Source organism: Schistocerca americana, chromosome 2 (assembly GCF_021461395.2).
Source record: "Schistocerca americana isolate TAMUIC-IGC-003095 chromosome 2, iqSchAmer2.1, whole genome shotgun sequence".
Taxonomy (NCBI): domain Eukaryota; kingdom Metazoa; phylum Arthropoda; class Insecta; order Orthoptera; family Acrididae; genus Schistocerca; species Schistocerca americana.
The window spans coordinates 927,402,818-927,423,934 of record NC_060120.1 but is presented as its reverse complement, the minus strand read 5'-3'; the positions used below and the strand labels follow the sequence as shown (position 1 = coordinate 927,423,934).

Sequence of the window (21,117 nt, the reverse complement as noted above, 5' to 3'; positions counted from 1 at the left end):
CGGCTCTTTCTAGGGGGTCTGCGGCCACCTTTCACCAAATCGTGTAAAATAATGAGTAAAATTATTGAATAAAAATGTGAAAACCAAATTCATCACTATTTTTTTCATGTGTAAAACGTGTGTACTTTTACTGCAGGTTGTATTCCCAAGCAGCCTTTGCGGTTCCTAAGTGAGAACGCTTACACAGTTTAGTGCCGGAGAATGCGGCTTCCCTGATCAACTGTTTCGCAACAATATGGGGGTCGTTTGCGGGCCGGCTCACGGCGCTAGATGCGCTGAAACCTTTTACGCATGCATGGAGCGAGCATCGTTGACCAATCACAGCGCTCGCTGGCACGTTTGCAGCCCCTGGCATCATTAAATGTTAAACTTGCTTTGTCAGTGCACTACCTATTTCATAAGTCGATTTCTGACCAGTCTAACATGGATCGGTGGCTGAAGCCAGGATCACTGAAGAAGGGTGCAGTTTCTCCATCGCGTTCACAACAAGGGAAGTTTCCAGTTGAAATGAATGAGGAGGGAGGACGGCCAAAGGAAGAACAATCACAAGAAGCTCCACAGCCGGATTTATTATGTGAAAACGCTGCAAAAACTCCATTGGTTGCAATATCCTGTAAGAAGTGGAATAACCAAGAAGCGTAAGTACAACGAAAGCTATTTAGAAATGGGCTTTATGGAGACAAAGGAGGGTAAAGCTCAGTGTGTAATTTGTGCCCGAGTCCTTCCGGACAGTTCAATGGTTCCAGTTAAATTGCGCCATCATTTTGAAGGTACTCACCCGGAGTTCCAGGCTAAAGACATCGATTTTTTCAAAAGGAAGAGTGCTGAACTAGCTGCTTCTCAGCATTGCATGAAAACTCATGCAAAAACAGCTAACGAAAATTCATTAAAAGCTTCTTTCTTGGTTAGTTATCGAGTGACAAACAGGCAAAGCTCATACCATTGCAGAAAATCTCATAAAGCAGTGTGTTAATGATATTGTTTCTTGCATGCTAGACGAAAAGGCAGTAAAATTTGTATCTTCGGTGCCATTATCAAACAATACTGTCAAGAGACGCGTTGTTGACATGTCATGTGAAAGACACTCTTGTTTCTCTCATCCAACACAATTTATTTTCTCCGCGGATAGATGAATCCACTGATGTTGCAAGATTAGTGATTTTATTGGCTTTTGTCCATTATGAATATTCTGGATGTTTTGAGGAGGACCTCTTATTGTACAGACCACTACCTGCCAACACAACAGGTGCTGAAATATTCCGTGTATTGGATGATTTTTTAAGGACTAACGAAGTTTCATGGTCTAATTGCATAGATGTACACAGATGGTGCAAAAGCTATGACGGGTCCTATAGTTGGAGCAATAACGAAAATAAAAGAAAATGCCAAGAATTGCAGCAGTAGTCATTGTGCTGTCCACAGATACACTTTAGCTACGAAACAAATGTCTGTTTCGTTCAAGAAAGTTTTAGACGAATCCATTCAAATCATTAACTACATAAAATCAAGACCGTTGAAGTCAAGACTTTTCAGAGTACTGTGTGAAGATATGGGAAGCCTTCATCGTTCCCTGCTTCTCCACACAGAAGTGAGGTGGCGCTCACGTGGGAATGCACTCTATCAGTTGTACGAATTAAGACTGGAAGTCTTATCTTTCCTTTTGGAGCATAACACCAAATTAGCAGACCTTATTAATGACGAAAATTGGCAGTGTATACTTGCCTATTTGTCAGATATTTTCTCCAAAATGAACAAAATGAATATTTCACTCCAAGGGCAAAGTGAAACAAAGGTCACTGCTATCTACAAAGTTCAAGCATTCAAGAGGAAAATCAATTTTTGAACAGAGAGTGTCGAGGAGGGGGAGGTCGAGTGTTTTCCTCTTCTCAAGGAGTTTTTGAAGAACAAAACATTGGCGCTTGGGAAGAATTTGTTTCATCAAATCCTGGAACATCTCCGTAGCTTGATGTCATTGTTGGAGCATTATTTCCCAACAGCTGAAGATGAGAAGCTGCAGAAATACGAATGTGTGGTCAACCCATTCACTGTATCCAAGAAGCCGAACACTCTATATGGGTTGTTGATAGAAATTGCCACAGACCCTACCTTGAAATCAAGTTTTGACATTGACGGTTACTCACACTTTTGGATCTGTTTGGATAACAAGAAATACTACTTCCTTGTTGAAAAGGCTGTACTTCTTACGTTTGCCACAACATACATGTGTGAATCTGGGTTCTCGATCTATGCTGCCCACAAAATGGTTCAAATGGCTCTGAGCACTATGGGACTCAACTGCTGTGGTCATAAGTCCCCTAGAACTTAGAACTACTTAAACCTAACTAACCTAAGGACATCACACACATCCATGCCCGAGGCAGGATTCGAACCTGCGACCGTAGCGGTCATGCGGTTCCAGACTGTAGCGCCTTTAACCGCTCGGCCACTCCGGCCGGCTTGCCCACAAAACTAAGTACCAAAGCTGTCTAGATGCGGAACCAGACATCCACCTCCAGTTGTCAAGAACTGAACCCAACTTTTCAAAATTGTCAGCAGAAGCACCCTCAACCATCGCATTAGGATTCCATTATTATTCTTACAGACAAAACTATAGTAAAGAAGAAAGAATTTTTCTTCTTAGATGCTCAGTGAACGTATCTGAACTATAACTCTGTAGGAATTTTGTTTCTATAATTTACAAAATAATTATTAATTGAATTCTGTTGGTATTGATATTTTTGTTACGAAAATTAATATGATCTCTAAAGCTAATTTCTTTTCTTTATAATATATTCCCTCCTCTCAGTTAAAAATATGGCCTGTCTATACTTCAATTACAATTACTTGCTATTACTCTGACACTATACTGTGGCAACTGCCTGCGAGCGTAAACAAATGAAGACTTTTCACGTGCCACCTTGTAAAAGGTAAACCTCCTCTGCCAGAATTGTTTTCTTTGAGAAAAAAAGTCTTATGTTCTGTGAAATGCTTTGTCTTCTTATATAGAAATAAGAGAGTCTGTTTGTTTGTTTTCCTAATTTGTTTACAGTCGAGGCTGACTGCCACAATATAGTGTCCAAGTAGTAGTTGAAGTTGTCAGCTGTAGCTAAACTGTTGCCACGCCGCTGGCCAGTTGCCAGCTACCAACTGACAGTAACACTGTTGTAACGCTGCCTGCTAGCTGCCGGCTATGGACTGACAGCTGCCGTTCAGTAGATACGCAAAGACGTAAAAATAACTAGACTTTCCGAGCTGTTTACATGGGCATGAAAACCAATTGTGGAACTGGAAATCGGCTTTATAAAAGCAGAGTTCCAGAATTGATTTTGAAGTGTTTACCTGACCAACCAAAAGTGGAACTGGGACATCGGCTTACGAAATACGGTTTTGGAAACGCATGTAAACTGGGTGAATGTATTCCCACACATTGCACAACATATGTCACAATAGTCCTTTAAAGACAATTCCTTGGCCTCTTTTCTTTCATGATGTGTTTGTATCCCGAATCATGGGTCTGCCTCTTTCCTACACTGCGGCGCGGAATGGCACCGCAGTCTAAGGCGCCATGTCATCGTGGATTGCACGGCTGCAGGTTCGAGTCGTCCCTGGGGCGTGTGTGTGTGTGTGTGTGTGTGTGTGTGTGTGTGTGTGTGTGTGTGTGTGTGTGTGTGGTTGGTCCTTAGTGGAAGTTAAACTTAGGTTAATAGTGTGTAAGACTAGGGACTGATGACCTTTTTGTTTTCATTCATCTCTAAACCAAAGACTATTGATACTTCGGGGGGGGGGGGGGGGTCATTGGGAACATGGCACTTGCATTAAGAAGCTTTCAGTTCCCATGGGTTTCGCTCTGAAATTTAAAATTACTGTGCTCTTGACTGTCTAGGGGTCCGCCATGGATTTTCGACTGAAGAAGGGCTCCGCCAGCTGAAAAGGTTGGGAAGCCCTAAGTTAGAGAAAGACGGTTGTCTGCCTTTCCTGGGCATTTTGGTTGCAGGGAAGAATGATGGCTCTCTGAGGTATTCAGTTCATTGTAAGCACACATATACCGCCTTGTATTTAATCATCTAGTTGTCATCACCCATTGCTAACTATTACTGTACTTAAAATACCTGTACACAGAGCTCACAGTCTCAAATGCAGATAGTTTGCTTAAGAGCTTATCCATCTAAAGGCAGTGTTCAGGGAAAATGGATATCCTACCAGGCAGATTAACAGGGCACTATCAGTTACTACCAAGCGCCAGGAAATGGATGGAGAGGAGAGCACACTGGCAAAATCTCTAGCTTTTCTTTCCTTTGCTGGCAATATTTTGTTTAAAACAGCAAGAATCCACCATAAGTTTCGGGTGAAAGTTGCTTTTCAACCACCATAAAAGGTTGTCGACCTGCTGGCATGACAATTTGTTATTGTGGAAGGCTGGAATTTACAAAATACATTGCCAGTGCGGTATGGCTTACACAGGTCTAACCATGCATACTGTGGAAGAACACTGCACCAAACACCAATGCTGGACTCGCCTTTTGCAATCACACAAGTCTGCAATCCCCGAACACTGCTTCTTCACCAGACACTCAATGGAGTTCAATAAAACAATAATTTTGGCTACAGCAACACTGTTTTGGGATTCCATTATTAAAGAATCCATGGAAATATGCATGGTGGAAAATCTGATGAACCATGACAGCGGCTGCCAGCTGGATACTGCATGGAATCCTATCATCTCCATGATTTGCTCAAATCGAAGATGACAGAGTACACCAACAGCTGCAGCAAGTGAAACTCTGAGGACAGCTGCAGTCTCCAGTTCCACAAGCGAGTCTACTGCCACCAGGTGGCAGTTCCGTGGGTCCACATGATTTTGATGCACGTGCGCAATACTCACACAATGCTATATAAAACAGAGCAAGTCTGCATCAATCTTCGATGTCTCATCTGAGGATGACTGACATGTGTCCAGTTGAAATATCATGGAGTGTAGCTGACAACGACCGGTTGCAACCTCAAAATTTCTTCGAATGATGCCATATGTTCCAGTGTCCATAATGAAGAGAAAAGTTTGTTGACAGAGTATCACAAATGCACATCTGATTTGATTGGTTGATGAAAGGGTAAGAGAAACAGATTAGTTGTACTTTTCTGTACAAAGTGATTACTGAAAATTTGGGCTACTGCAAATTTAATGCCAGATAGGTGACAAACTCCTCCCTGAAGAAGGCTCAGTGTATGGCAGCAGCACAGTCCTTTCTTGTATGTTATGAAAAAGAAAGTGAAACTTCTCTTGACTAGATTGTGGAAGGCAATGAGACATGACTGCAGTATGTGAATGCAAAAACAAAAACTTCAGTCAATGCAGTGGGGCCATATTAGGTTACTGGAACCTACAAAGCATCGTCAAACACTTCCCAACAGGAAACTCATGGTACTGTCTTCTGGGACAGATTACGAATTTTGCTAGCGGAGTTCCTACATAGATATACCACAATTAATGCTGAAAATTACTGCAACACACTGACAAACTCAAGAACGACCATTCAGATCATATGTCGTGGCATGTTGAACTCTGGCATGATTTTCCTGCATGACAATGCCTGCCTGCATACAGCGCAAAGTACTATCTAAGCCAACTAAGATGACACTTGGCACTGTGGCTGATGGGAGTGTAAAGGTATTTCCCAATGTATGGCTGTTCCCATCAGCCACCACACAGTGCGTCAACTTAGTTTGTGCAGACAGTACCACGAAAAAAAATGTGAGTGTTAAAATGGCAAGTATTGGATCAGCCTTCCTGTAGCCATGATTTGGCACCTAGCAATTATCATTTCGTCATGCAAATGAAGAAGTGGCTTGGTTCAGAGCACTTTGGCAATGGTGAACAGTGTTATAGTTGGGTTGAGTTGAAAGCAGCAGAACTCGATAATTGCAGACCTTCTACCCTCTTCAATCACTATGACAAATGACTCAATGTGGCTGGAAAAATAAATCAGAGTGTGTACATTCATAGAATTGTAAAACGAACTCCATAACTTCACTCACATTTTAAAAAAAGGTTACTTTATGAACAGCCATCGTATATTACCCACCAGAATGAAACAGAAAATCCAAAGTCAACAATTCTCATAATCCAAAGGGCATATTAATTACAAAGCATTTACTGCTTCTTTAATATACCCTTACATAGGGTATGTTAAATACAAACTGTCAAACCAATTACACTGTCATTACCAGAAATACACAATAAAGGCATGCCACTTTCAAATAGATCACCACATTTATTTGATTGATTTCTCTGGAAAACAATTTATGGATATTTCCTAGTAAAAAAAATACATGTCTGGAGTCTTATCTAAGTAGCATAAAATATTGAACAAATATAAGCTCAAGTGATTTTCTTTCATTCTTTTTTTTTTTTTTTTTTACACGGGCAAGTTGAGAGTCCTGCAAATTAGATGCATTGTAGCTAATGAAAATTCAGATTTTACACTGACAAAGAAAAGGATAGATTGCCACTCATCATACAGATAAGACACTGAGTCGCTGAAAGGCACAACAAAAACACTGCTATACATTTGATCTTTTGGCCAAAAGGTCTTCTTCTAAAGTAGAAAACACACACACACACACACACACACACACACACACACACACACACACAACCACTGTCTCTGACCGCTGAGTCTGGCCTCAAAGTCTCCACTATAGGGTGAGTAGCAATGTATTCATTTCATGATACTGTGGTCATTCCATTCTGAATTTTCCATTGCTCAGATTTTCCATTGCTCAGATTTTATATTGGGAATATTAAAACAACTGCTCACTTTCCTTGTGCTCTTTATCTTTCTTCACATAGAAACAGTCAGGCAACTTCCTGTTATTATTGCTACCCAGATGCTTAGCTGAGCTTATTACCGAATTTCTTATAAAAGTAAACATACATTAATTTTTACATTCAACGTAACTAGAAAGTTCAAGTATTTTAAGCATTTGCAAACATCATTCACAATGTGTTTGGTTGGCGAAAATTCTGCATGGAATATGAACGTGGGTATGAGAAAAGACAATCACCAACTGTTTGAAGGAAAGATACTAATGAACAGTAGCAGCAAAAGCATGAGCATGAAGTATGTTGGTGCATTAGGAATGGCATCAACAGTAACTGAAGAGGCAATGGAGATGTAGTAGGAATTTTTACTATGGGAAGGCAGGATGCAACAATTGTTCTCGCTCAAGATCTCTGTCAACTAAGGCAAAAATTACAGTAATGAGCAGCATCGGGATGACTAATGTAGCTATAACTCTTTGTATTTTGGAAAGCACATAGAAAAAGAGGTATGGAAACTGATGGTGGTGAGAAAGGAAAAGGATTTAGGTGAAATATTCTTAGCTGATATAAGAATTTAAATAGATATTACAGATCACGCCGAACTTGTGGAATGGCATTCCTGCAGCAAGCCTTATAAGTACCAGTGACTTAAGAGTAACCACTGTTGTTCGGCAGTGTTGAAACCTTTGTCTGCAGGAAGGATAGTTGGGTAATTTTCTGTTACGAGTATGGACCAGAAAATTCATATTTTGTGATAAATGCAAAATATGTGCAAATTATGCTTCAAAATGCAAAAATGAGAAATTACTTAATTGATGCTATTTCTTAGTGATTTGCATCCAGTTGAACTACTTTATCAGAGATAGTTTGAAATAGATTTATTTCCTGCATACAAATATCAGAACTGTAACCAATTATCAGTTACTGGTACTGTACACCATCTGGCAAAACCCAGTTTGAAAAGATAATGTATGTAAGAAACTGCAAATAAAAAGTGTATCAACGCAACAATGTATCGAAGCACTCAATGATCTGGTGCTATGCCGACTGTGGGCAGTCGAAAGGTCTGTTTAAGATACAAACAACACAATGCAACCAACGTAGTACTCGGCCTTGGGACGTCGCATTATGGCAAATTAGGTGTGGATGTTTTGAACTGTGGTTGCAACGAATATCACTACAGGTCAGGCCTGAACTATGTTATTAAAAATACTCTGCTAAGCTCAACAAGCAATTGCACAGTAGCTGTCCCTGAATGCTTTGTGTTGAGTGTTGTTTGTTTGGGAAAAAACAGATGCAAATTTTACCAAAAATAAGAGCTACTTTTTCCAGGTTCCTAGTTACGAAGGATGTAGATGGCTGCACCACACCACTATGAATGACTAGGTTGGAATAGGTATTGTGAAGTTTGGACCTATGCACACACTCACTTAGTTATAATCAGCAAGATGGACGTCAAAGAAGCATTTCCACTTGTGAACAAGGTGAATGCAAGTAGATACCTACTGAGTAATGTAGTATCATTGAAACTGGATGTAGGACTGTGAAGCCTCTGACAGGACAAACTCCTGTGCAATTTAAGTTTTTAACAGATAGTTTAAAAACTACATCGCCACTTTGAGTTTTGTGCTCTTTATATCTGGGAGGGGGTGGGACTGGGTGATAGCAGCAGCTTTTGGATTGATGGCATGTGGAACAGGTGGGAAAAACAGAATCTGGAGATTATGAATGGGGAGCAGAAAAATTTGCTGAGGGATACAGTAGTTTCATTGGGTTGTTGTATTCCAAGGGCAGAGTAGGGAATCATTGGATTCAATAGTGTCTTGAGGTGGCGAGGAAACTGAAGGATAGATTCTTGTATATCAGGGTTGGAGTACCTTCCAGAAGGAGCAGATGTAGTTTGAGGATGCTTAAGGCATGATAATCAACATGAAAATAATCACCAGCAGTAGAATGCCTTAACCATAAAACATATAATTAGTAAAACAATACAATGAACATATAAAAACATATGAAAATAACATAATTTGATACAGTGAGGAGTTTTTCCTAACTGACCTTTTCACTTTTCAGCTTCTTTTGATGAGACTCCAATAACGATTCCTTTTGTCTTTTCTTTGAATATCCTTCAGTAAGTTTTTCTATTTCCTGGTCACGTTGTTTCAAAGCCTTCTGCTTTAGACTGTCTGTTGGTGCAACTGGCTGTAAACATCATAAGTAACACATTTATTAATACCCTGAATGTGAAGTTGTAAGTAAGGCACAGGTCAAAAGGAAGAATTATTTGTTTTAGTATTACAGAAAGTGTGCCTACCAATTTTACGCACTGAGAAAACACAGTTTTACAATCAGTCAACGTACTTGAAAATAAACAGAGTAATAAGGCACAGTGTTTCAAGTTGCACCCATAAAAAAGATCTATATTTGGTAAAAGCACATTAACATTCTTACAGACGTTCATGCTGACATATCTTTGAAAGATGAATGAATTAACAATAATCATTTCAGCATTTATTATAAAGTCCTATGATTTTTGTAAGTCCTTAATGGAAGATTAATGTATAAGACATAGACTGATTCAGCAATACAATAATATGAAGCTTACAGAAACTTCAAGTTTAAGATACTGTATGATGGTGAAATGCTGTGACTTTCTTAAATAAAATAAAAAACTATGCCATGCCATTCAAACCAGTGTGGCCATTGATGTTAAGGAAGGACATTCAGGGTTGACCATGTCATATGAACCAGTTTGGCCACTGATGTTAGGTAAGGATGTTCAATGGTGACTGGATACTGTGTATCCATTAAAGTATGTAATTCAACATAACACATCACCAAGACTTATGCTACATCCTGTTATTGCATAAAATCTGTTTTTATTCCATTCTTATGACATTTATTGTACCATAAAATGTGTCAAGAGTAAAAGTAAAAGAACTTTGGCAACAAAGATGAGAGTAAATTATTTGAAACTGAAAAGCTGGCGTTACACATGAACCAAAATAAGATTGATAAGAAAAGTCTCTACATTCAACACAGCACACACCAAACTATTATTCTACCCAACCTACCAACAACCCCTTGCCATATAGATTTTTCACACAGATATGAACGACAATAATCATCTTGCATGTTTCTGATTTAAGTCTTGTCACCAGCGCATCCTACGCCATCAGATGCGGCACGACCTGTGAAAGCGGACAAATCATATATTGACTTTGCCGTAACTTCTGCACATCCTTCATGCCAACATGACCTCCAACAACCACCTGTCAACCTGAATGGAAGGCGGCCACAACTAAACTGTGGCCAAGAATAAAGTTCACCATCCTGTACCAGAACATGCTGCTAAGCACTTTGACTTCTTTGCAATGTCAACACATGTTCCGGCTCTCACACAACAGCAGCATTTGTTTTAATTGAGTAGATGGAAACTGTCCTTAAAACACACCCTTTCATCCTGAACTCCTCAGTCTCTGCAATCTTAATATTCCACGCCCACCTCCAGCACTGTCTCCACATCTTTCAGCTCCTCCCTTTCACTTCACTACAGACTGACCATTCTCTTCAGCTTCCTACACCACTTTGTTCTCTCTGTGGTCTCCATTTCCCCTGTTTTACACCTGCCCACTCTCACCCCTTGCCACCCCACACCTTCACTTCAACTGCATTTCACACATAACTTCCTCTGTCTGCACCAAGGTAAATTTGTCAGCACCACATTCCTACACTGTTTCCCTGTTGCCTCTCCCTTGCTAACAGGCACTCTCCCTTCCCTTTACCAGTCCCTCCCCCCTGTTCTTCTCAGCCCATTCCGTCTCACACAGTCTCTCATCCCAATCAGGATACAGCACCGGGACAGTAGAGAGAGAGAGAGAGAGAGCGAGAGAGAGAGAGAGAGAGAGAGTGTGTGTGTGTGTGTGTGTGTGTGTGTGTGTGTGTGTGTGTGTGTGTGTTTTACAAGCAATACGTAATATACAGGAAAAGCAACCAATCACCTATTCACCTATATCTGACTGACGTGTGGCACATAGGAGGGGAAAAAAAAAACCCACAAAATTATTTATACTAGTTTTCGCATTCTTGCTTTTTCTCTAGTAGAAACTCACACATCCACACAAACACCACACAGACACTCCACTTCGAAAACTGTTACCCATTCTGTGTCAAAAAATCTCTTACTTACAGCCTTGGCACCCATGGACGCCACATCTGCAGTGGAAAGCAGCTGTTGAAATATAGGGTTAACCTTATCAGAGCTTTTATTGGCGGACAATATCCTATCCAGCTCATCAATAAACAGATCTCCCATCCAATCTCCTCCTCTGACACCAGTAAACTTGTTAATGTGCCACTGACCAGCACTCCTCTGATTACCCAGTATCACTATTGCCTTGAAAAGCCCAACCACATCCTTCACTGGGGCTTCAACTACCTGTCATTGTGCCCTGAGACGAGGGATATCCTACCCAAAATCCTCTCCACATCATACAAAGTTGTGTTCTTTTTGCCACCCAACATACAGAATATCCTTGCCCATCCCTGTTCCAATCTGGCTTCCAATCCTCCACCCCATGGGTTAGTCCGTTGTGATAGACTCGGGTACAAGACCTTTCCAAACACCCACCTCTTACAACAGTCCAGTCAGAGGCATTTCCCACCCTACAAGGGCAGGACCATGTATGATATGAGCCATGTTATATATTAGCTACACTGCACTTACTGTACAGTATTCTATGTGGACATGACAAGTAACCAACTGTTTTCACATGAATGGTAAACGACAAACTGTGGCAAACTGCAAATGTCACCATCCAGTTGCCAAACATGCTGTGCAGCGCAACACAAATGTCTTCAACAGATGCTTCACTAAGTGATCCATCTGAATACTCACTTTCAGCACTAGTTTCTCTGAACTACACAGGTGGGAATTACCTCTCCAGCACATCCTACAGTCTCCATGGCCTAAACCTCCGACAACCTCTTCACACTGCCTCACCTTAATTTCTCACCTCTCTCTTCTGTCCACACCACTCCTCCTCTATTCACATCATCTGCTGCCTTCTCCCACCACTCCCCCCCCCCCCCCAAAATCTCTCTCTCTCTCTCTCTCTCTCTCTCTCTCTCTCTCTCTCTCTCTCTCTCCCCCCCCCCCCCTCTACCCCTCTCCAACCCCGCCCCTCTCCCTTTCTCTTCCCCCCCTCCTCTTTCCACCCCTCCCCCTTTCTCTTTTCCCTCCCTGTTTCCCTCCTCATCTCCACCTTCCTCTACTCACCTCCCCTCCCTTCACCCCCCCCCCCCCCATCAACTGTTATATGCTTTATCCTTTGAACTTTTTTTTGTCTTTTTCTGCAGCCGCTGAATCATCTGTAAAAAAGACCTGCCACACACTATCTCACTATACCCTCCTCGCTTCACAAGTCCTTCTGTACCCCCTCCCCACCTCATTTGTCCTTCCTTAACCCCTTCCCACATCCATCTGCCCGCACAACTGCTATCAACAGTCAGTCTTGCTGTGGCCATGGGAATGTGTATATGGATGTCTATGTGGTTGTGTTTGTGAATGTGTATACTTCTAACAGAGAAAGAGCAAGAGCTCAAAAGCAAATACAAATAGTTTTCTCACATGTTTCAATGCACCATACATCAGTTAGCTATAGGTGAATGGTTGCCTTTTCTTTATTTCACGTATTACTTCCCTTGTTTTATTTAATTGTTCCAAATGACTTTTCAAAAATAATAACAAAGATAATCAAAGTAATTATTGTTTCACTGTGTACACAGCACTTATTTCAACGAATGCTATAACTGTTATTAACTGTAACGAGTAAGATTTTAAACTGTAATTCATTTCCTTGACAAAATTAGTTACAAATAAAATCATCTACCCAAAATGTACAAAGATTGATTTTATTCTTGGTTTATACATGACATCAGCTCAATAACTGTGGAGGCAGGTTGAGCTAATAATTGTAAACAACAGATGTGCATTTCAATCAATCAGCTGTGAGCAGGCAGTGTTAAGTACTGGACGTGTGATCGTAGTGTATAACGTCATCATGTCACAAATCACACTTAATCAACACCTATGAATCGAGTGTTCACTGCATTCTCCATAATGTTTTGAAGAAGAGCAAAGTGCGTGCAAAGTCTGCCCTGTACACCTTGACTCCCAAACAAAAACAGCAATGTGTGAACATCTGCCACAACTTGATGGAAATGCATAATGTGCAAATTCTTTTCTGGGAAAAATCATCTCAAGTGATGAGACTTTGTTATATCAACACCAACTTACCACAAAATGAGAAATTTACATAAAGTGTCCAGACTTTGACAACATAACCAACATCCAAGCCAGTGATATGTGAGTTGAATAACATCCTAAAGAAGAACTTTTCTGACAGTTTGACACGGATGTATACATGTTATGTGTGTTATACTGAAATTGGTGATAAACTACATAGAACACCTGAAGCATTAAAACCACCATCTCAAAGTTTCACCATTTTTTATTAATCAATTCTTGAAATTTTTTGGTTGTCTGCATACTTTTTATGAAACAATTGTATTATGAGGAGTGACTGAATGAAAATTACATATTTCCCATTTCATGAAAGAAAATTCTCTAAGAGTTGACAATGTTTATTGTGAAACAAGATATCAAAATTTATGTGACAACACAATGAGTTCTTTGGGAGGAAGGGGGGCATCAGCTTTAATGAGTTATTTGTAGAAATTAAAGAATATTATTAAAGAAAGGACAGATTTTTTACAAAATAGGTTCTTGTGAAAATATTTAAATTAGAAATGTTATTAATTTCAGTGATTCTAAATACATTGCAAATCTTCAGCGCAGACTGCAACACACAATTGTGTACTTTAATAATTAAGTAATACTAAGCAAAATATATAAATAGAAAGGAAAAAGATCATCCATACTTGCAGTATTAGTGAAAAAAATGTTTACAGAAATTACATTAGAATTTTAATGAAATACAATACCATTTTAATTATGAGCAGGAAATGTGTAAAATGAATGTAAAGTTTTAAAAATTGTACAGGGTGATTCAAAAAGAATACCACAACTTTAGGAATTTAAAACTCTGCAACGGCAAAAGGCAGAGCTAAGCACTATCTGTCGGCGAATTAAGAGAGCTATAAAGCTTCATTTAGTTGTACATTTGTTCGCTTTTATCCTTGCTCAAATGGAAACAGATGAATCTTTCGTTTCAAAGATTGTGTTTAGTGATGAAGCAACTTTCCACACTAACGGGAAAGTCAACCGTCACAATGTCTGTATATGGGGCACTGAGAATCCGCGGGAAACAACTCAGTATGAACGTGACTCGCCTAAGGTGAACGTTTTCTGTGCCATTTCAGCCAATAAAGTTTTTGGTCCCTTTTTCTTCGAAGGTGCTACTGTAACTGGACTACAGTATCTGGAGATGTTAGAGAATTGGCTGTTCCCTCAGCTCGAACAAGAAGCACAACAATTCATATTTCAGCAGGATGGAGCGCCACCACATTGGCACTTATCTGTCCGTAACTACCTGAATGTCAACTACCCGAGGCGATGGATCGGCCGCCAGGCAGCCCGTGACAGAGCACTTCATCACTGGCCTCCAAGAAGCCCTGATCTTACCCCCTGCGATTTTTTCTTATGGGGGTATGTTAAGGATATGGTGTTTCGGCCACCTCTCCCAGCCACCATTGATGATTTGAAACGAGAAATAACAGCAGCTATCCAAACTGTTACGCCTGATATGATACAGAGAGTGTGGAACGAGTTGGAGTATCGGGTTGATATTGCTCGAGTGTCTGGAGGGAGCCATATTGAACTTCTCTGAACTTGTTTTTGAGTGAAAAAAAAAAAAAAAAAAAAAAAAAAACCTTTTTAAATACTCTTTGTAATGATGTATAACAGAAGGTTATATTATGTTTCTTTCATTAAATACACATTTTTAAAGTTGTGGTATTCTTTTTGGATCACCCTGTATTTTAATGTGTCTCAGCAGACCTGAAGTTATGTAAACATCATGCATGCTGATGCACAATAAGTTAGCATGAGACACTCAGTCACTGAGCCATAGTGTCAACAAGCTTTCTAGTAGAGCACTGAGGCAAGTGTGTCCACTGTATTCCCTCCACCAAATCCCCCAAAAAACTTCTGGTCTGATACACCATACACTAGTCCTTTGTTCACCACGTGACAGTGCAGAATGCATTCTGGAAGTCATGGAACATGGTGTGAACCTGGGCACTGGTATCAAAGATCTTTTGGGTCTCTTGTATGAACAAATAAGCTAGATTTCAACAGTGTGTTGTTTGCAGAGCCCTTAATGATTCCTACAGAGGAGATTTTGGGTCTCCTGAAAGATCACAATACAGGAACTCAAAATAAGCTCCATAATTCTACAAAAGACTGACATCAGTGATACAGGCCCTCTTTGTGTGTGTGTGTGTTCTATGATCCTTCTTGAACAGGACTAACCTGTGCATTTTTCCAATCATTACAAATGCTTTGTGCCATCTGCAAATATTCTTTTATCTCGTCTAGCATTGCAAATCTTCATCCTTTCAAAGAGGTTTTCAACTTTGAAAATAAAAAATGTCCACAGGGACCACATCTGGAGAATACGTAGGATGAGACAGCGCAGCAATTTCGCTTTTAGTGCAATAGTCATGTGTGACTCCTGCACCGTGGGACAAATTTGGTGGCAACACGATGCATTCCAAGATGCTGTGTCAGGATTTCATGACATGATCCAACTGAAATGTTAGATTCTTCTGCAATCTCTTGGACAGTCAGTTTTTGATTGGCATGCGCAATTTCATTGTTGTTCCTGATATGAGTATCATCAGTAGACGTCGAAAGGCGTCCTGAACGATGGTCATCTTTAACTTCTGTAAGGCCATTTTTAAACCCTGTGAACCATTCGTAACAATGAGTATGGCTGAAATACTCATCACCAAAGGCTTCCTGCATCATTTGGTGTGTCTCTGTAAAGATTTTCTTGAGCTTCACGCAAAATTTAACACAGGCATGCTCCTCTAAACCTGTCATCTTGAAATTCGCAAACTGTGCGACACAACATTCTACTCAATATAGCACTGAAAATTAACTAACAGACAAACAACAATGAAACTTTCAGTAGTTACACATTAAACACAGCATGGGCAAGGATACCAACCGAATTTTGCTTCAACACACCATTAGCACAAAATTACTAGTGTTCTGGAATTTTTTTGAACAGACCTCTTAAGCCGATTTTCTATCTCACACATAATTATTTCGATATTTGTCATTTCAACATATGTACGATGACTGAAAGGAGGGACTGTAGTTCAATCTTCCTTCGTGAATTAATTTTGCAAAAAGGAATTTAGTTTTATGGCCTTCTCTCTGTCACACCCTGTTTCAATGTCATTATGATCACAGAGTATTTGAACAGATGGGTTTGAGCCATTTACCGATTTAACTTAAACCAAAACTTCTGAGGATTTTCCATCAGATTGGTATATAGCATTTTACTCGTAAATTTACTGAATGATTAATGCACAGCTCTACATACACTGTTCCGGTGTAACATCATGTGCTAGCATGAAGATCGAGAACTATACAGCAGAGAGGGCTGTGAGACGACGTCAGCCAACAGCACGCTGACTAGCACGTCACTACGACAGGAGCGGCCTCTACACGAAGAGAATAAAAGTGACACACCGCCTAGCATTGGTGAACTACAAGAGCCACACTAGAAGAGCCACAGTGATATTAACGATAGCAGTGACTTATGAACTAGTGTGATTAGCTTGCATGGAAATTGTACAGATCAAAGGGCACTGATTATTTGCATGTCGCCAACTGCTTGCAACCCATCATGTAGAAATGAAAGTTAAATATTGTCAATTCAATTTCTGTAATTAACTCCATTAACATGATTTGCTTGTATATTGTCTAGCTATCTGAAAAAAAAAAACAAGCTTCCTAGGCACCCTATAAGAGATGAGTGGGGATGATCCCACATATGTGATGAGTTATACCAACAACCCCACACCTCGTGGCCATGGAATTTTCTGTTTTGTTTTTCTCACACCTTAATTCTCTCTTGTCTTTTCTTTGAAGGGTGTTTACTTGTTTTAACAGTCTCTTTTTCTAATCAGTGTTTTCAGATGGGCGTTGCAGAAATTTTCTTTGCTTTTTTACTTATTTCCTTACTTGCGTTGTCTGTTTCTTGCATTTGTCTCTTTCAATATGCCCACCCCACCTATCCCACCCCCCTGCTCAGGCACCATAGCTGCAAGTGTTAGATGCAACATAGCTAATGCAGATGTTCCAGTTCCAGATGCAGCAAATCACTACCATGCTCGGCACGGTCACAATGGCCAACGCTGCACGTTGAAGGAACAAGCACCAGCTACAGCAACACCTACAGCTATACCGCCATTTCGCCAGTTTCGTGACCAAGAAGAGGAATGGCTCAAGTGGTTGCAATGGTTCGAAGCACACATACTCACTCACAATGTACAAGGTACTGTGAAAAGCCATTATTTCTTATCCACAGTAGGAAGTGCAGAGTTCCACCTCATCAACGAACTTTTCGTTAATGCCACTCCGAGTGAACTTTCTTATGAACAGGTTGTGGATTTGCTAACTAACTATTATGACCAACACGTGAATGTGGTAGCAGTTACGTGCCAATTCTTTAACTGCAAAAAAACGGTTAGAACAAACTTATTACGAGTGGGTAACAGATTTGCAGGGTATAGCAAGGAAATGCACATTCAAACGTGTTTGTGAAGGTTTATATTCTAATGTAATGCTGGGTGATGTGATCGTGTACAATGCACCTGATGTCAAACTTGGAGAACAGATTTTGGAACAATATGATCCATCATTTCAGCAGATAGTGCAAATACTAGATCAGTATGATTCAGGTGCCCTGTCAGACAATAAATCTGAGCAGCCAGCTATTCGTCAGGTTGAGTCACTTGTTTGCGATAGGCCCATTCCACAGCAGTGGCCTGTGCTCACCATGCTGAGTAAACAACACTTCAAGCCATGTAAGCAGTTCACTCAACAGGTGGCTACACAGGCGAACATAATCAAGTCTTGCCCTTGGTGTTATTCATGACACAAATGCCACAACTGCCCCTCCCAACAAGCTCAGTGTTACACTTGTGGTAGGAAAGGACATGTACAATCTGCAAGTTTGCAACGAAACAAACATAGGAATTCTGCCCACTCACAAAAATTTAATCACAAGGCCCACATAATCAATGCACTATATTCAAAGCCTGCTGCAGGCATTAGAAAACTTGTGTGCTTTATTTCATGTTTTATCTGATGCAGGATTAAAGTGTATACTGGACAAGTGTGATTTTTTTTTAAACAGGAGTTGCAATATCTTGGTCATGTTATAAACAGTCAAGGTATACATCCTAATCAGTCGCATTTGTTAGCCATACAAGATTTGACAGTTCCTCGAAATGTCACAGAACTGCAATCAGTTTTAGGGATTGGATTGGATTGTTTGGGGGAGGAGACCAGACAGCGAGTCATCGGTCTCATCGGATTAGAGAAGGATGGGGAAGGAAGTCGGCCGTGCCCTTTCAAAGGAACCATCCCGGCATTTGCCTGGAGCGATTTAGGGAAAATCACGGAAAACCTAAATCAGGATGGTCGGACGCGGGATTGAACCGTCATCCTACCGAATGCAAGTCCAGTGTGCTAGCCACTGCGCCACCTCGCTCGGTCAGTTTTAGGGAAAATGAACTATTACATTCAGTTCATACTGAATGGTGCGCACATCACGCCTCCATTGCATTGCTTGTGTCGAAAGAATGTCCCTTTTGTTTGGACTGATGAGTGCCAAGTAGCTTTTCAAAAACTTAAAGACGCATTGCTCAGTGATCGATGCTTAGTTCACTTTGATCCTGACAAACCAGTTGTGTTCCAACTTGACGCTTCCTCTTATGGAATCAGTGCAGTGCTGTTGCACAGAATTGGTGATAAAGACAGACCTATTGCTTTCGCATCAAAAGTGTTGTCCAAAGTTCAGTGCAACTATTCACAAATTGAGAAAGAGGCTTTGGGTATTGTGTATGGTGTCACCAAATTCCACCACTATTAGTATGGCAGAATATTCTACTTAGTACCGGATCACAAGTCTTTGCAGTCCGTGTTTCATCTGACAAAACCAGTTCCTGTACTAACTGCCCAAAAATTGCAAAGATGGGCTTTGTTGTTGTCGCAATACTAGACTGTGTATCGTCCGACAGCTCAACATGGCAATGCAGATGCACTTTCATGTCTTCCGATTGGCCCTGATAGAGACTTTGACACTTCTGCTGCATCTTGTTGTCACATCGATTCTTAGGATTCTGAATTGCTTCACTCTTTCTGCTGTACTATAGGAAAACTGCACAGGCCACAGAAGCTGATTCAGATTTGAACATTTTGCTCACTTACATTCACACATCTTGGCCTCATTCCTTGCGTAGCATAAAGAACTCTGTAGTGCACCAATACTTTGCAGAAAGACGTGATTCTTGTTCAAAATGACAGTGGCCAGTCACATGTGTCGATCCCTAAAGCTTTGCAAAAAGAAGTGTTGCAGTTACTTCACCAACTACACCGGGGATTTGTTCGTATAAAACAGTTAGCACATCAGTGCTGTACTTGGCAGGGTATGGATACCCAAACAGAACAGATGACATACAGTGTCATGCATGTGCAGAAAATCAGTCTGCTCCGCCACAAAAATTCTCTGCTTGGCCTAAGGCAGGCACCATGGCAACGTGTGCACATAGACTTTGCAGGACATTTTTGGAACACTCGTTGGTTGAGTGTGGTTGACTCGTATAGCAAGTTTCCTTTTGCTGTGCCAATCAACTCGACAACGTCACATAGAAAAATTCATGTGTTGTCCTCTATTTTTTGCCTCGAAGGTTTACCTGAAGTCATAGAGTTGGACAATAGCCCTCAGTTCACATCAAATGAATCTGAAACATTCTGTGAACACAATGGCATACAGTATCTAACTAATGCATCATTCCATCCACACTCAAACGGCAAAGCAGAACGTTTTGTCAGAACCTTCAAGCAGCAGATGGCCAAAATTCGCTCCGCACACACCAGGGATCAAGCAATGCAACTGTTTCTCACCTCCTATAATTCGCACCTATGGAATGGACCATTGCTGGCGGAACTGCTTCACAGCCGCCGCCATTGGAAACTGCTCCACCCTCCTCAGCATCTGGATCTGAAGGAAGGCCGCGTATATCACTTTGTGCTGCACGATATTGTCTTTTACAGGGATTTTAGCAGCAGCAGATGGTGGGTGTGAGGCGAGATCGTCTGTCGACACTTGCATTTATCTTATTTCACGTCCAGATGGCTTGCAGAGCAGACATCAAAATTGACTTCACTGCTGCCATGTGCATGATGATCTTTTGGTTTCTCTTTCCCCAGATTCACAGATCCTGAGGACAGCGCGTCCAAGCAGCTGCTAGAGGGTGTCTTCACGACACTATGGAACGACCAGATGGAGACGGCACCATAGCCTCTTCCGCCTACTACAGTCCTAACGATGGAGCTGGACCCGCCCATGCCTCAGCAGTCGCGACCTTCTCCATCTGGTTCATGGCATCAGGAGGTGGACCCATACCCTTCTGGTCTTTTCCAGGGGGATGTTTCCACCAGAGTGAGAGCCAGATCGTGGGGTACGACCGGAAGATTGACGTCCCTTCAAACATAGCTTCCGGTGCGCCGACACTCCTGCCTCCCCTGCCGTTGTCATGCTCCCTACACAATGACAGGAACAATACAGCAGAGGGGGCTGTGAGTTGACATCAACAAATAACAAGCTGACTGGGACGTCACCACAACAGGTGCGACATCTACACGAAGCGAATACAAGCTGTGCACTGTCTAGCCTCAATGCACTAGAAGAGCTGCACTAGAAGAGCCACAGCGATATTAATGATAGCAGTGACTTATGAACTTGTGTGATTACCTTGCATGGAAATTGTATATATCAAAGGACACTGATTATTGCTTGCAACCTATTGTGTAGAAACGAAAGTTAAGTACTCTCAATTCAATTAATGTAATAAATTCCATTAATATGATTTGCTTGTATGTTGTCCAGCTATTCAAGAAAACAGCTTCCTAGGCACCCTATAAGAGACGAGTGGGCAGATTCCCACATACTACGATTTTGCTTTCATTCAGTTTTCATTTCTCTATGAGATTATGGCTATGTTTAAATCTGATGTGAAGCTATCTTTACTAT

The 21,117-nt window shown here is 40.9% G+C and overlaps 1 protein-coding gene across 2 annotated transcripts in view; it reads right to left on the bottom strand.

The window, feature by feature from the left end:
* Positions 1-21,117, bottom strand: part of LOC124594732 (GPALPP motifs-containing protein 1) — a 74,877-nt gene that overhangs the window by 24,822 nt on the left and 28,938 nt on the right. For both annotated transcript variants that reach the window (XM_047133100.1, XM_047133101.1), the window contains exon 4: positions 8,879-9,022. In XM_047133100.1, the coding sequence (XP_046989056.1) occupies positions 8,879-9,022 (144 nt within the window). The remainder of the gene's footprint in view (positions 1-8,878; positions 9,023-21,117) is intronic.